Source organism: Stegastes partitus, unplaced genomic scaffold (genome assembly GCF_000690725.1).
Source record: "Stegastes partitus isolate 25-593 unplaced genomic scaffold, Stegastes_partitus-1.0.2 Scaffold34, whole genome shotgun sequence".
Lineage (NCBI taxonomy): Eukaryota > Metazoa > Chordata > Actinopteri > Pomacentridae > Stegastes > Stegastes partitus.
Genome location: NW_007577765.1, coordinates 404,867 through 419,032, shown reverse-complemented (window position 1 = coordinate 419,032; position 14,166 = coordinate 404,867). Strand labels below are relative to the sequence as shown.

Sequence of the window (14,166 nt, the reverse complement as noted above, 5' to 3'; positions counted from 1 at the left end):
TAGCCCAGATTATATACAGCATACAACAAAAATAGGGCACAAAGTCATTACAAAAAATAGAATTAAAAAAAGAAATATTAATTGTATGGTGTAAGAGCAAGAGTAAAGATTATATAGTACTGTGCAAGAACAAGATTTCAGTGTATAATAATAATAATAATGATAATAATAATAATAATAATAAAGGTCTAATTTGTATTTAGTTATTGAGTAAATGTTAAAGTAATCTGGTACAAGTGTGGACATGCCCGTCTTTCGGTAACACGCTTTTGTAAGCAGTTTTGTAACAGCTGCAGTCCATAAAGTGGCCGCTAGAGGCGCTGCTTCCCTCAGTCAGTGAAAGTGGCCGACCTCAGTCACTTTAAATGTTAAACCTCCACAGCTACAGCTACATTCACAACACGAGGACGTGGTATGGGGTTACTGGAGAACTAGAAGAAAACTAATTCAGCCTCCGAATGACACCGACGGTGAAAAAGCCCTCTGTCCCGGAAATGGATTTATTGAACATTAGTCGACAGTCCGATAACGTTAAAGAAACGGTGAGTGATTCAGTCAAGCTAGTAGCTACAGCATCCAGTATGTAGGGCAGAAACTAAGGTGACGGCTGTAAGATTTTGGGTTATGTTTTAACGTTACCTGACAAACCACCTAGTAGTGATTAATTTTAGCCTTGCTTCGTTTAATAGTTACATTTCTTGAACATTTAAGGCTAACGACGAGCTTAACTGTTCAACTGTCCTTGCCTGCTCGTGTTAGCTCTGAGGATCGATGTATGGCGTCGGAGGAAATAACACAACCGTGAAAATTGAGCTAGAATATTTTTTAAAAAATGTCACCGAAAGGTAGGGAGATAAATGCTTTCAATGTAAACACATCGTAAAACCCACTGTTTTGTAAACATGTAACTGTCATGTCCTTTGTTTTGTTAACACGGAATGCGCAAGCGCACTAAGAAGTTCTGTACTTAAAGGACCAATCCGTAATACATTTGTTTAACAGTCCATAAAGTTATAGCAAAGCAGAACCTAAACTGTCTCTGACTCTTTGCAGAACGCCTTGAAAGAGAAAGATACAGACTGCCAAAATGGTTCGGACACAGAGGAAGAACCTTTGCTCAGAGAGAACCCCAGACGGTTTGTCATCTTCCCCATCCAGTACCCAGAAATCTGGAAGATGTACAAGCAGGCCCAGGCCTCTTTCTGGACGGTGGAGGAGGTGGGTGTTGCAAACATTTGTGTTTCACTGAATGACACCTGTCCAAGCAGCCAGCTCTGCTAAATACAGAAATGATTTTAAGGTTCTTCTGTGTATTTATAACGCTATGGGTTGTTGCCTGGGTGCGTTTGAGAACTTCTGTGCCCCCGACTCTACCTCAAAGCCTCTTACATCCTCATAACAGCTGCTGTTAACTGTTCAGCGATCAAGGCTAGTGGCTAACGTGTTACCTGTCCTCTAGCATGTACTAAACATTGGCCAACTCAGCCAAAAACGTGCTACACGAATAAACTTTATTCGATTAAAAATGAACTTACTAAATCCATTGTGCAGTCAGTCTGGTGAAGGTAAAATAAATACCTCCCATGTAACTGAAGGGAGGCTGTTGTATAAAAGCAGCGGGAACAACATTGTATTGAGGTTTTAACACAAACTTACATGGTTTAATATCCAACACTGTAATGGGACTGGTCACCAAGATATCTTTGGAGGTGGTCTCTGTTTATTCCGCCAAAGACGGGGTAAATAATAGAATCCTCTGGTCAAAAACAGTCACCATCTGGTGCTTTTCAATGGAATACATTAGTTAAACGGGGTGTGTTGTATTTAACACATTAAAATACAGAAACATACCTGCTAAAGGTATGTTACCAAAGAGCTAAAGATTCAAATCCTTCTGTCAATTATGGTCACAAACTTTTTCCCACCGCACAAATAACATCACACAATAAGTTTAAGCTAACAAATAAACTAAAGGTGTAAACTTTCCTTGTATTGACTTTTTTCATCTCACATGTTAGTCTACTTATGTGAAACTATTAACATGAAATTTGTATAACACTGCATATTGTATTTATACATTTTTTATACATATTGCTGCTACATAATTGACTCTGTTACATACGTACATGTATTTGCTCATCTAATGATGAATTAGGGAATTTCCCCCCACAGTTTGCCATCACAGGAAATGTCTGAGCAACCGATGCGTCAGTTGTACTGTTGGTATTGTGTCTTTCAGGTTGATCTATCCAAAGACTTGGTGCACTGGGACTGTTTGAAGCCTGAGGAAAAACACTTTATCTCTCATGTTCTGGCCTTCTTTGCTGCCAGTGATGGTATCGTCAACGAGAACCTGGTGAGAGGGGGTTAGAGGGATGTCTCTCAGTTGTAGCAGGTGTGTTGTAGCTTGAATAAAGAGAATAAAAGATGTGTCAGTTCTCTAATACACCCACTAAACAGTAAGGCTTTGTAGAGTCAAAGCAATGTATTAGTAACTGAAAAATAAAATAAAGAGCTCAGGTTAGTTATGTTCCAAAGCCATCAGTAAGTATTTCTTGAACCTGCAAAATGTACTTCTTTGAAAAATAACCTGATTATCACACTCGATGTGTTTGTTAATGTGAATATAAATGGCATCCTAACTGAAATGTGGTCTACTCATTGTGGCTCAACTGTTTTTGTCTCAGTTTTGAGTTGTACACACAAAGAAAAACTTGGGTATTTGTGTTTTATCTAACAGGTGCAGAGGTTCAGCCAGGAAGTGCAGATCCCTGAAGCACGTTCCTTCTACAGCTTCCAGATCCTCATAGAGACTGTTCACTCCGAGATGTACAGTATGCTCATCAACACTTACATCAGAGACCTGAAGGAGAGGTCAGTTACCTAAGATAGTTCTGACTAACTTTTACACCAAGCAGGTTTCAGGCCAGATTTGATCAATTTTTCTATTAGTTTTTGGAATTTCTTTTTATTTATTGTAATTTTTTTTTGTGATTATGACGGCACGAATTCTAATACTGCTGCAGTGAGACACAACTGTCAGCTTAGCTATTTTTTGAAGATTTCAAACAAACTGTAAGACCTGCACCTGTTCTTTGTAGGATAAGTCAACGCCACGCTGTGTTGATTTCCGTTGTATTCTCAGCTGCAGCAGCTCTGATGTACCCGCAATCTAGAAATACAGAAATTTCATGCAGCAACAAGCTATGTACGGTGCCTAGAAAAAGTGTTTGAACTTAATGGGTTGTTGCTCTATATCGATGCATCTTGTTGCCTTAATTAGACGTCATCATCTGGTAAAATGGAGGTTAGACAGTAGTGTTAAAGCTCTCAAGGACATTTATCAAATCAAATTAAATGACCATAAGGGAGAAATGTAATAAATACATCTAGGAACATTAACTCTTGTTCGCAGACTAGTTTTCCAGATTAAAAAAAGTTTGTAGTTTGTTATTGGATATGAATTAAACATGAACAAGACATAGGGACTTTCTGAGCACTGGATATGTTATGCATGCTTGAACTCGTAATGTTAAATGGTTTCTAATCAGTTATAACATATGTGTCTTAGGGACTATTTGTTTAACGCCATCCAGACCATGCCCTGTGTGAGACGGAAAGCAGACTGGGCCCTCCAGTGGATAAATGACAGCAAGTCCACATTTGGTGAGGAAGACATGACAATTAACACAAGATACTAAATATAGTGAACAACCCTGGTCTCAAGGAACTTCTCATTTTTGGTGTGTTAACTGTAATTTGGACTTTTGTGGCCCCAGGGGAGCGAATTGTGGCTTTTGCAGCTGTGGAGGGCATCTTCTTCTCTGGTTCATTTGCTGCCATCTATTGGCTAAAGAAGAGAGGCCTGATGCCTGGTCTGACCTACTCCAATGAGCTGATCAGCAGGGATGAGGTGAGATAAATTAACATCTAAAAATACATGTAGTCTAATGTGTTGAATGGACCCTTCAGGTGTGAGTGCAGCTGCAAACTCTTCTATACAAAGTTTAAAAAGTGTCTTTGTTGCTCTTGAGGTAGTTTGGATGCTAAATGTCGCGACTGTTTGCATGTGAGTACTGATTCTGACACTGTTCTGACATGTGCATTGTTTCATTTCCTAGGGTCTGCACTGCAACTTTGCCTGCCTGCTGTACAGCTACCTGGTGAAGAAGCCATCAGAGGACAGAGTTAAGGACATCATCACCAAAGCTGTTAGCATTGAACAGGTTGGTGGAAATACGCCCAACCAAAACTACACACTGATAGTATACGTCTGCTACTTGTGTACCATTTACTTTGTCAGTGTTGACTCACCTAGTAACAGAACAATTACAGCTCGTTAATTTTTGATTTTCATTTCTATTTTTAAAGAACAAAATCTTCTGTTCTGTAAACTGTACATTTACTGATCCCGTGTGACGTTGCAGGAGTTTTTGACAGAGGCCCTGCCCGTTGATCTCATCGGGATCAACAGCTGTCTTATGAAGCAGTACATCGAGTTTGTGGCTGACCGGCTACTCGCTGACCTGGGACTGGCCAAGGTAATTCTATGAAAATAATTGTAAAATAGGTGTAATTAAGGCTAAATAACCAGTAATATTCAAACTTTCTTTGTGCAGTGGTAGCTGCTATGTTTAAAAAAAAAAAGAAAGAAAAAAAGACATTTAATTGCTTCTGCACATCATCTGATTAAAGAAATATAATAAAATAACATGGGAATAGTGTAAATAGATGCTGTGATATGTTTACTGTGACTGGAAATAACCCTTCTTTCTCTTCTTCTGTTCTTATTTTCTTTAATCCAAGATTTACCAAACTGAAAATCCGTTTGACTTCATGGAGTCCATTTCGCTAGAAGGGAAAACCAACTTCTTTGAGAAACGAGTTGCAGAGTATCAGAGATTCGGAGTGATGTCGAGCATGATGGACGATGAATTCACACTGGATGCCGACTTCTGAAACCGAGCCGACCTTCTGTTTTATGTTTGTTACATTTCACTTATTTATTTACATTTGTTTAGGCAGTTACTGACCAAAACTACCTACAGTACTGTGTCAATACTGTCATAGTTTCACAAAAATAATGCTGTGCTCGTTACTTTTCTGGCATAAAAGGTAGAAAATTCCACCTCCAGTATTGTTTATATAATAGGGAGAATTTATTGGGGATATAAAGAGCTGACTTGTGACTGTTTGGATGTTGACATACAACAGAAAACTAAATGATATAAAGATAAATGATGAATGGGCGTTTCATAGAGTTTGTAGTTCTGGCTTCTACGGTATATTGTTTTAACATTTTGTCATTTTAATGTAAAATAAAATGTTTTGTAAGATGTAAATAGTTTCTTTCTTGTATGTTAAATGTATTATTACTGAATTATGTTCCTACAGCAGCCTTCATCTCTAGTTGCAAATCAATTACAACTACATGACATTGATATGAGTACATTTATTAATTATGCTATTAATACTGACTTCTTGTGGGTCACAGGCAGTGTTTTATTACCGCGGACTGTAGTTTCACTGAGATTTCTCCCAGCAGTCAGATTAGATTAGCCACTCCTCCGTTAGCATACGGATGCTGGAAATGATAGCTAACAGCTAGTGTTTACGCATTTTAGGAAAGATGGCTGGGGACTTGCAAGGTTTTGCGCTGGAAAAAGCCGAGCTGCTTTCCAGCCGTTTGAAGGAGCTCCTGTCTTCGGGTCAGGGATATGTCCGGGCTCAGTTTGGGGTGGATTTGGGTCTGAAGCCCGAGCTGTACCCGACCTGGGTCATCCTCTCCACGGCCGCGGTGGGTCTGCTGCTGCTGCTCGGTCTGTCCAGGGCCGCTGTCTGCGGCGGGCTGCTCGTCGGGAAAAAGCGGGGATCCCCGGTCACACAAGGCAGCGGTGATCCCGGCAAGGCCACCTTTGTTAAAACTGCCAAGCCAGAAGAACCGAAGAAGAGGAACAAAAAGAAAGCGCCTGAGAAGGTACAGCAGGTAGTGTTGAGGAGCTGTCGAATCACGGTGGCTCAGTCATGACAGGCTACTCATTAGTGGATCCACAAACAGTTAACGCTAAACCAAAGTGCTCCCTCTGTTAACTAGCTTAATTCAAACGTTTATCCCTGTTTGTTATTTTAATAATAACAGCCGTGAAGTTTGAAGTCAGTTAGCAGGCTAACCTGGCGATCTCACATAGCATGAATTAGCGTTAGCTAGCATCACAGCCCGCTTTGTTTACACAACATAAATTAAGCCATCCAGGGACAATCCCGTGACCCACTTAAAATGACATAAATACGGCACTGAGCTAAATGCTAATGTCTAGAAAGGGATGTTAACTAGCTGCGTTTGTAGCCCACTGACACCTCACTGACGGCGGCTAAGCTAGCTGGTTGACACGTTATCATTAGCCAACACGTTTAAAATCACACCTGGAGCATTAACTTTTTTTCTTCTTATGTCCGCTTAATAAATTGTAGTTAAAACGTGTAAATTGCGTGTGTATTTGTTTGTTTTAACTCTTATAAGAACAGCTGCTATCAACTTGTTCTTCACACGGAAATGCCAGCTACTATGAGAAACAGACCATTCAGTCCACAGCACTCATGTGTTACTATACAGTCATATAGAGATTATCAGCTACCAAACAGGTCATGCTAGCTGTAGATGTAAAGAATTATAGTTTTATAAAAGTGTATTACGTGTGAAATACCCCCATGTTCATGTATCAGTCTGGTGGAAGTAAAGCTCATTAATAACTAGAGTTTTCTGTAAATAAAACACATGAATGAGAAGGCAGGTTGGTTGGGTTTTTGTGTATGAATTCCTAGATTGGAACATTGTGTTGTTTGTCTGATGTCCGTCTTTCTCCTTTTCAGAAAACTCAGTCCAACGGACAGCCAGTAACTGTGGCCCAAGAGGAAGTTAAAGTGACTGAAGCAGTTTCCAAGCCCACACCGCAGATTAAAGCTGAAAAAGTAAGACCAGGAATCAAAAACAAAAACTGATAGTAGTTGTAGTAGCAAGTTTTCCTTTTGACTTAATTCTCATGAGGTGTTGCAAGACAGTTTCGTTATTAGCAAAGCGTTTCTGAAACTCCGCTGCCACTCCTTATCAGATTTGCCACGTGGCATTGCTTCCAACGACTATAAATTATGCGTATAAATACAATGACCTTGTTGTTTAATTGTCTGTGCGCAGGTCCACGAGGTACAGGCCCCAGCGCAGGTGAAAAAGAACAAGAAGAAAACCAAGACGGAAGTGAAACCAGTTCAGCATGTGCCTACCAACGATGGGAAGGAGCCTGATGATGGTAAATCTCAACTGATGTGAAGGAAATGTCAAACTGACCGTTCAGGTTTTACTGGTACATGTCTCTCATGTTTAGCCTCACTTTCTAGATTTGTCTTTCAGTTTCCTTGTTCTCGCAAGCATTTCTGAATGGAAGAAGACTTTATTTGCCACAAATACATTACAGCCCTACAGTGACAGCTTGTAGGGGCTTGAACCCCCGACCCACTGATCCGACCCAGAGCCACAACTGCCCCATTAATGATAGAAATGATCAAATTTAATCAGAAATCAACTATCTGAAATACTATTTAATTACTGTCTTGAACACCAAGTTACTCAAGCATTCTGTGTTGCTTTGTTTGTCAACCAGGTGCGTGGGAGACCAAAGTCAGCAACCGAGAAAAGAGGCAGCAGCGCAGGAAGGAAAAGGGCTCTGAGGACTCTGGCAGTCCAGGAGGTGTGGAAGCCCCCAAAGCCCACATGGAGGCACCTGCAGCCACAGCACCTACTAAGAAGAACAGAGGAAACCATGGTGCTTACCCAGAAGGAACACACTTTGTTCTGATGTAGTTTCATTTAATGTAATATGCAGTCTTGATATGAATAGTCCTCTCATAAACTCAGATAGGAATTATCTTGTAATATTGCATGTCCACTAAAGCGATTTTTTTCCCTCTAAACTTGTTTCAGAGTCCCTGCATTCAAGAGCCACTGGGAAGGCAGATGTAGCCAGTGGAGCTGGTAAAGACAAAGCTAAAAAATACTGTGTGTACATTTATTTTCCCGATAAAAGATTTAACTACTTACAAGATAAGATGAAGGACGTAATTTTAAAGCTGTCATGCGTAAAAATCTGTGGCAGTTCATGGAAAATTGTACTTTATCTCGCTGGGAACTCTATTGTAAATAAACATGCCTTCAAACAGCAGTTCCAAAAGTAATTACTGTGGTCTGAAAGCTAATTTTCCTACTAAGAACTCCACTGGCATATTTTCAGTAATGGTTGCTGCTGACTGACATGTTTTTTTCTGTTTGCTGCCTTCTCAGTGTCCTCCAGCTGGAGAGAGGAGCCTTCAGTCAACGGTGGAGGCTGGACTGATCTCTCCATGAAGATCCCGGGTCAGATGGGTTCTATGGAAGGAGCCAAATGGAGCACCATCCCCACAGCTTCTCATTACAGGACCCAACCTGAGCCCCAGCCGTGGGTGCAGGAGTCACAAGGTACCGTCTACACCTGGGCAGAACTTTGTTCACCACAAATACTGATAGTGTAGTCGAGCACGGTGCAGTCTGTCAGCATGAGGGCAGTGAGATTTAATAGCTTGATGTCTTCTTAACACATTAAATTTGAAGTGAAAAATGATTTTCAGATGAAAGTGCTGACGGTGGGGTGACCCAATTGCTGAGTGGTTAGGGGACACGCCACATGTGTAGTGCACTCACACAACTGCTGACTCTCAGATATGAAGGTGTCTAAAAGTAGTCACATTCACTACTGGTGACGCTAATGCCCTAAAACCTTCCAGCTATAATCACATTTAGATCTACAATGTGAGCCATGTTCTCATCATGTGAGATAATGTGTCCTTAAAGCCATTTTTTTCACCATGCTCTGGTGTCCAAACAGGCCACCGTAACAATGAACGCAATCAATTTGGTGACTGAAATTTTACAAAAGAAAAAAAAACCCACAAAGATTAATATTGAATTTAATTTTACTGTTTCATTTACAAGGTCCTGTGCAACTGAGCCACCTGCTGGGCCAATGTGATATTGCAAGAAAAAATGAAAGTTGATTAGAAGTTCTATCAGTGTACTGGTAGAACTAACATTTGGTGAACTAGTAAAATTATCCATCCATCCATTATCTTTACACCGCTTAATCCTCACTAGGGTTGCGGGGGGGGTGGAGTCGAGTCTATCCCAGCTGACTTAGAGGGGTAGGAGCAGGGGTAGGGCTGGACCCCAAATAGCTGAATAGCTGACTAGTTGTTCGCTGTTCGGGAATCGGGATATCAATTTTGATCTCTGAATAATCCACCGCAGCAGCAGCCGCCACCGGATACAGTGCGGTGACCGCTTGTGGCTGATGGCGGAGACGCCCGCTCACTCCTGCCCCGACCTTCTTGCTGTGAGGCAACAGTGCTAACCACTGCTCCACTTTGCAGCCCAACTAAATAATTGAAAGTCTAAATTTAAATTAACTGCTGCCTCAACAGAGATTCTCCTAAATATATAGACTTAGTAAATATTCTGCTGGGTTATTTTATTTCAGCAAAAACCCTTGTCCTTTGTGTAGATATCCAACAATTTACTGTAAACCAAGCAAAAGGCAATGCACGTGACATGACGGCACTGAAATTGCCCAAAGTCAAATAAAGATTTAGGCCAATCTTTGATAAAACCAAAGTGAGGTGTTCAATGTAGTCATGATTTAGCTGGATTTGATGTCTGGGTGTGTAGACATCAGTGGGGAAACCTTGACAAATGCTACAAACATTGTAGTTCTTGCTTCAATTTTTTGAAAAGAAATCTAGACTGTTCATGCCAAATCTTAGCTGTGCTGTTTGTTTGCCAGAACAGCATTCCACCAACATAATCTCACTTTCTGTGCTCCGTCACCAGCAGCATGGACTGGAATTGATGGCCGGATAAAGCCTGACCTCAACCCCGTGTCCTTCTCCATGCTGGGACTAAACACCACAGGTTGGTACTGAGGTTAACTGCCAACACTTTCACCCACCACACTCTGCTCCCTGGATGTGTTCTCTAAAGAAGGTCTAATGCTGTTTTGCTCCACTTCAACAGCCTCTAGTGTTGTTATAGTCACGGCTGGATTACTGTTTTTAACTCCCTCACATTTTTAACCACCTTCTGTCTCTTGTAGAGCGCATATCAAATTCAATTGAGCTGCAGTGGGCGAGCCATGTGGATGATCAGTGGTCAGGATTCAGTAAGTAGCCACACGTCACCCCCTCCTCAACAACAGCTCCTTGTTTAAAGACAAAGCATCATTTAGGGTTTTCTTATATCTGACTTCCATGTGTTTAATGTGATTTTTTATTTATTTTTAGACGGCATGGCAGCAGCAGATCCCAGCTCTGACTGGAATGCCCCAGCAGAGCACTGGGGAAACTATGAGGAGCCTCCTGTTCTGGTGACACCAGCTCCTCTGCAGAAGGAACAACCGCTACCCAACAAGGTTTTAATATTTTTTTACATTTGCATGGCTGTTAATAGTGTACATTTCTAAATCATCCCTAATCAAGACCTCAGTAGACTTTAACAACTTTTTATTTATTTAATAATCTGTCAGCAGGTAAATTTTCATCTGAAATACTTTGAATGTGTTTTTGTTACGGCAGGTGTCAGAGGACGAGAAGGACGCTGAGGATCCATCTGGAGGAGCCTCCAAATCTAAAAAGAAGAGGAAAAAGAAGAAGAAAAGCGAAGAGGAAGCTGCATCTGAGGCTCAGGCAAGAAACGAAACACTGAGCCGTTGAGATCAGCATCTTGCAAAACATTTTTATCTGTTTGGTTGTGGTCACATCAAACGTATTAACCTCCTGTAACGTAATGCCGTTGCTTTCGTTTGATTGCAGAAGGTGAGCACAGCGCCGATAGTCAATGCGGCGCCCAAACTCCAAGAGCTTCCTGTGCAGTCCTCCAAAAAGCAGAATACCAGCATATCCTCGTCTCAGAGTAGGTTCTGACTTCAAATCTGTGAGAGACTTTAGTAAAAACTGTTCATAGCTGTGCATTTAATCCCTTTTCTTTCCTAAAAATGTACTTAAAGCACAAGCTGTAATTAATGTCCGTATGTTCAAAAGGATTTTGAAGGACGTGGTTCTAAATGCAGCCTCCTCAGTTTTTTTTCTCCTTTTCTATCTATTTGCAGAGAAGTCTGAGCAGACTGTGGAGCCTCCGAAACCCTCCCAGAAGAAAAAAGTCCGAAGAGAAACATGAAGTCACACCACAGGTCCAAACAAAGCATATGCAAATGATTGTTAAAAGTGTCACATGCAATAATTACCAGGTACAGTGTCTTTCCGAGATACATTAACAGTTTATCAGTTACAGAAATGAAAACAAAGCAAGCAGTAGATATCACCTGCTTGGCTAAATATAGCGAAGAAATGTAGTCCTATGGACTGAAAACTTAACTAATTTGCACTATTTGCTACACTGCAACCAGAGTGGAGTTTCAGGTCAGGTGGACTTTTAGTGGAGGTACATGTTTAATGGCATCAGAGGTGTTTCTGTTTTTATATATTCCTCCTCCAAGACTGTATGTAATTGTTAACCCAAAATTACAAAACGGGTTTTAATTTTATTTTTTGTTGTGTGAAATTTTAAGTTTAAAAAGAACCATACGTAATTGTTCCCCAGAATGTTGCACTTTGTTTTGTTTGCAATGCTGCTGCCGCTTTATGGATTACTGAGATGTTCTGGAGCAGAGTACAAAGGGTTTTATTCAAAAATATCTCAATATGACACTCACATGACCTCTGAAATTTATGGATATTTTCCAAAGTAATGGTCTTTTTTGTACAAAAACCCCTCTTTGTGTTTCTCCAGACAGTATTTTCTTGCCCTGCTGTGCTGGAGGGATACTCTGTGATACATTTACATGTTAATACCAAGACTTGATTCGGCTGTTCTTAAACAAATAGTTTCACCTGATGTCTTTTTTTTCACCACACAAGGGCACTGTATCTATAATCAAATAAAGGCATTCCAACACAACCGATATGAGCAGGAAGAATGATTAGTTATCCCGAACTCTCTACATGGCATGTGAGTGTTGTGTTAAGATAGCTTTGTTTATCTTTTAATGTCATATTCCCTAAAACTGATGCTTTTATGTAACAATGACACCAAAACGCTGGCTGCTTGTAGGATACGTAGGTTAAAGTGAATGGCAGCTGTAACGTGGTCTATGTCAGTTACTGTGGTGTTCAAAAGACCACAGAAACTTCTCCACACAGTCATTCCTGCTGCAGCATAATCCACCTTTTCATCGTCCATCCGTGCAATTGTATCCTCCAAACACTTTGCTGAAATATGGTTAAATACACTTCTGTCTGTGCCTTTGTGTTTTCGGGAGCGAGATCGCAGGAAGCTGTGGATTTAGCCTGATTCTGTTGGAACCAGCTGACCATTTGCAAAAAAAATGGAAAGCTCATAGGTTGTAATTTCTTTTTAAGGGAGACAGCAGGGATTTTGACATAAACTGATTTTGGATTTACACCGAGGATTAGTTGATGTTCCCCCTGAGACCACAGTAACTGATATGAACCACCAGGAGGCACTGTAATCCGAAGTTTAAGGGGTTGAGAAGCAGTAACGCTGTTGAAGTGTCTCCCTCTGCTTTTATCATCATTATCACCACGAGAATCTTTATCTGACTAGATTTTATGTTGATTTTTCTGCACTCCATTTGTGATTTCTTTTAAATTAAAAACCATTTCTTCCTGTTTTGTGCTAGAAAAAGCCATGCCATATGTACAGATTGTAAGGGCTTTTTCCAGTTCTGTAACTGCACTGTGCAAAAGGCTGTACTGAGTTCCTTTTGATGTCGATGAATTGTTTTTACTAACTCTTGCGGAATGTGAAATGTGTAAGTTTTTTTGGTTTTTTTTGAGTTTGTACTTGACTTCCGAGATTTATGACGGGGAGGTGAAATGTTTTTGACTTAAACTGAGAATGAAAACGTACATAGAGCAGCTTTAATTCCACATCCAAGCTGGTTTTAAACAAGATATTTACACACACACACACACACACACACATGAACAATTACACATATACAAAAGGAATTTAATTCCATTGCCTTAACCTGTAGTTGTATAGAAAGTGCATTGGAGTCCTTTTTTATAGCTTCCATCCAATTGCAAGTTTTGATGTCAGAATTACTTTCATTTTTGCATGACTTTGATAATAGTACTCGTGTACATGAAAATGAAATGATCAATCTTTTGCTTTAACTGTTAGTACTTGGTCCTAGAGTACCACTCAGTATATATACTGTAATAGCTTTCTGTAAAGAGACAAATTGCAGCTTTTTCTGTGGGCATCCAGTTTAGAGGACTTTATCATGTTCTTCTGTTTTTGTTTTGGTTCCTGTGGGCAAAGAGCCTTAGTGCATCAAGGTGTCGATCAACTGGTGGTGGTGGTAGTTGTTGGTAGACCTGGTAGATCACAGCGGACAAAATGATGTGTCACCGTGGCTTCAGGTGCCCTTTCGTTCAGTTTTTACTGATGAGTAAAATTGTTCAATCAATGTATTTATATACTTGTCTCTAGGAAATGGTTTTTGTGAATGATTTTGTTTATCGAGGAGATACAAATGATATTTCTATGTTTGTTTGGTAAAGATGAAAATTAAAAGACAAATGCTTGATATCACATTGTCACTGTAATATTTTATCCACCCTACGGTTAAAAAAATAACCCGAGTGACATCCACATAATACAGAGCAGTGGTTCTCAAACTTTTTGAGCCTTGACCCCCAAGATAACAAAAGTTTGTGTTTGTGACCCCCCAGTTTGAATTTTTAATATATCACGAGTAATAACTTTGTTGTTCATGTATTAATGCATTAAAAACGAATGTGTTATTCCACAGATTAATCTCTTTACATTAACACGTTAATTTTCTTTTGAATAAATGACTGAATTGAATTTATTTCGAACAAATGAAAGGAAAAAAACAAAAGAAAATAATTTTAAAAAGAGCAAAAAAGAATAATATCATATAATCAAATCATAATATTAACAAGTCCGAAAAAGGAACTGAAACAAGTATACACTTTTAATTTTGACAGCCCTAATACAAATTTGTTTCATAAATGTAGGCTTTAGTTTATGTTTATTTTTGT

At 39.9% G+C, this 14,166-nt stretch overlaps 2 protein-coding genes across 4 annotated transcripts; both read left to right on the top strand.

Moving 5' to 3' along the window:
* The first annotated feature begins 333 nt into the window (after nt 1–333).
* rrm2b (ribonucleotide reductase M2 b) lies at nt 334–5,338 on the top strand. The gene is made up of 9 exons (XM_008300991.1): nt 334–542; nt 1,054–1,218; nt 2,240–2,356; nt 2,741–2,874; nt 3,572–3,666; nt 3,780–3,913; nt 4,122–4,226; nt 4,428–4,541; nt 4,807–5,338. The coding sequence occupies exons 1-9, from the start codon at nt 459–461 to the stop codon at nt 4,957–4,959; spliced, it is 1,101 nt and encodes a 366-aa protein (XP_008299213.1). The 5' UTR covers nt 334–458; the 3' UTR covers nt 4,960–5,338.
* Nucleotides 5,339–5,573: 235 nt separating this feature from the next.
* On the top strand, nt 5,574–13,690 carry mtdha (metadherin a). 3 transcript variants are annotated; one of them, XM_008301019.1, is made up of 12 exons: nt 5,574–5,977; nt 6,871–6,969; nt 7,193–7,304; nt 7,656–7,817; nt 7,976–8,026; nt 8,333–8,506; nt 9,911–9,991; nt 10,173–10,238; nt 10,360–10,487; nt 10,651–10,761; nt 10,888–10,987; nt 11,184–13,690. In XM_008301019.1, exons 1-12 carry the CDS (start codon nt 5,630–5,632, stop codon nt 11,249–11,251), a joined length of 1,500 nt encoding a protein of 499 aa, XP_008299241.1. In that variant the 5' UTR covers nt 5,574–5,629; the 3' UTR covers nt 11,252–13,690. The 3 variants fall into 3 exon arrangements, with proteins under 3 accessions (XP_008299241.1, XP_008299232.1, XP_008299227.1); XM_008301010.1 differs by having other exon boundaries at nt 7,976–8,050; nt 9,914–9,991; XM_008301005.1 differs by having other exon boundaries at nt 7,976–8,050.
* Nucleotides 13,691–14,166: the final 476 nt, after the last annotated feature.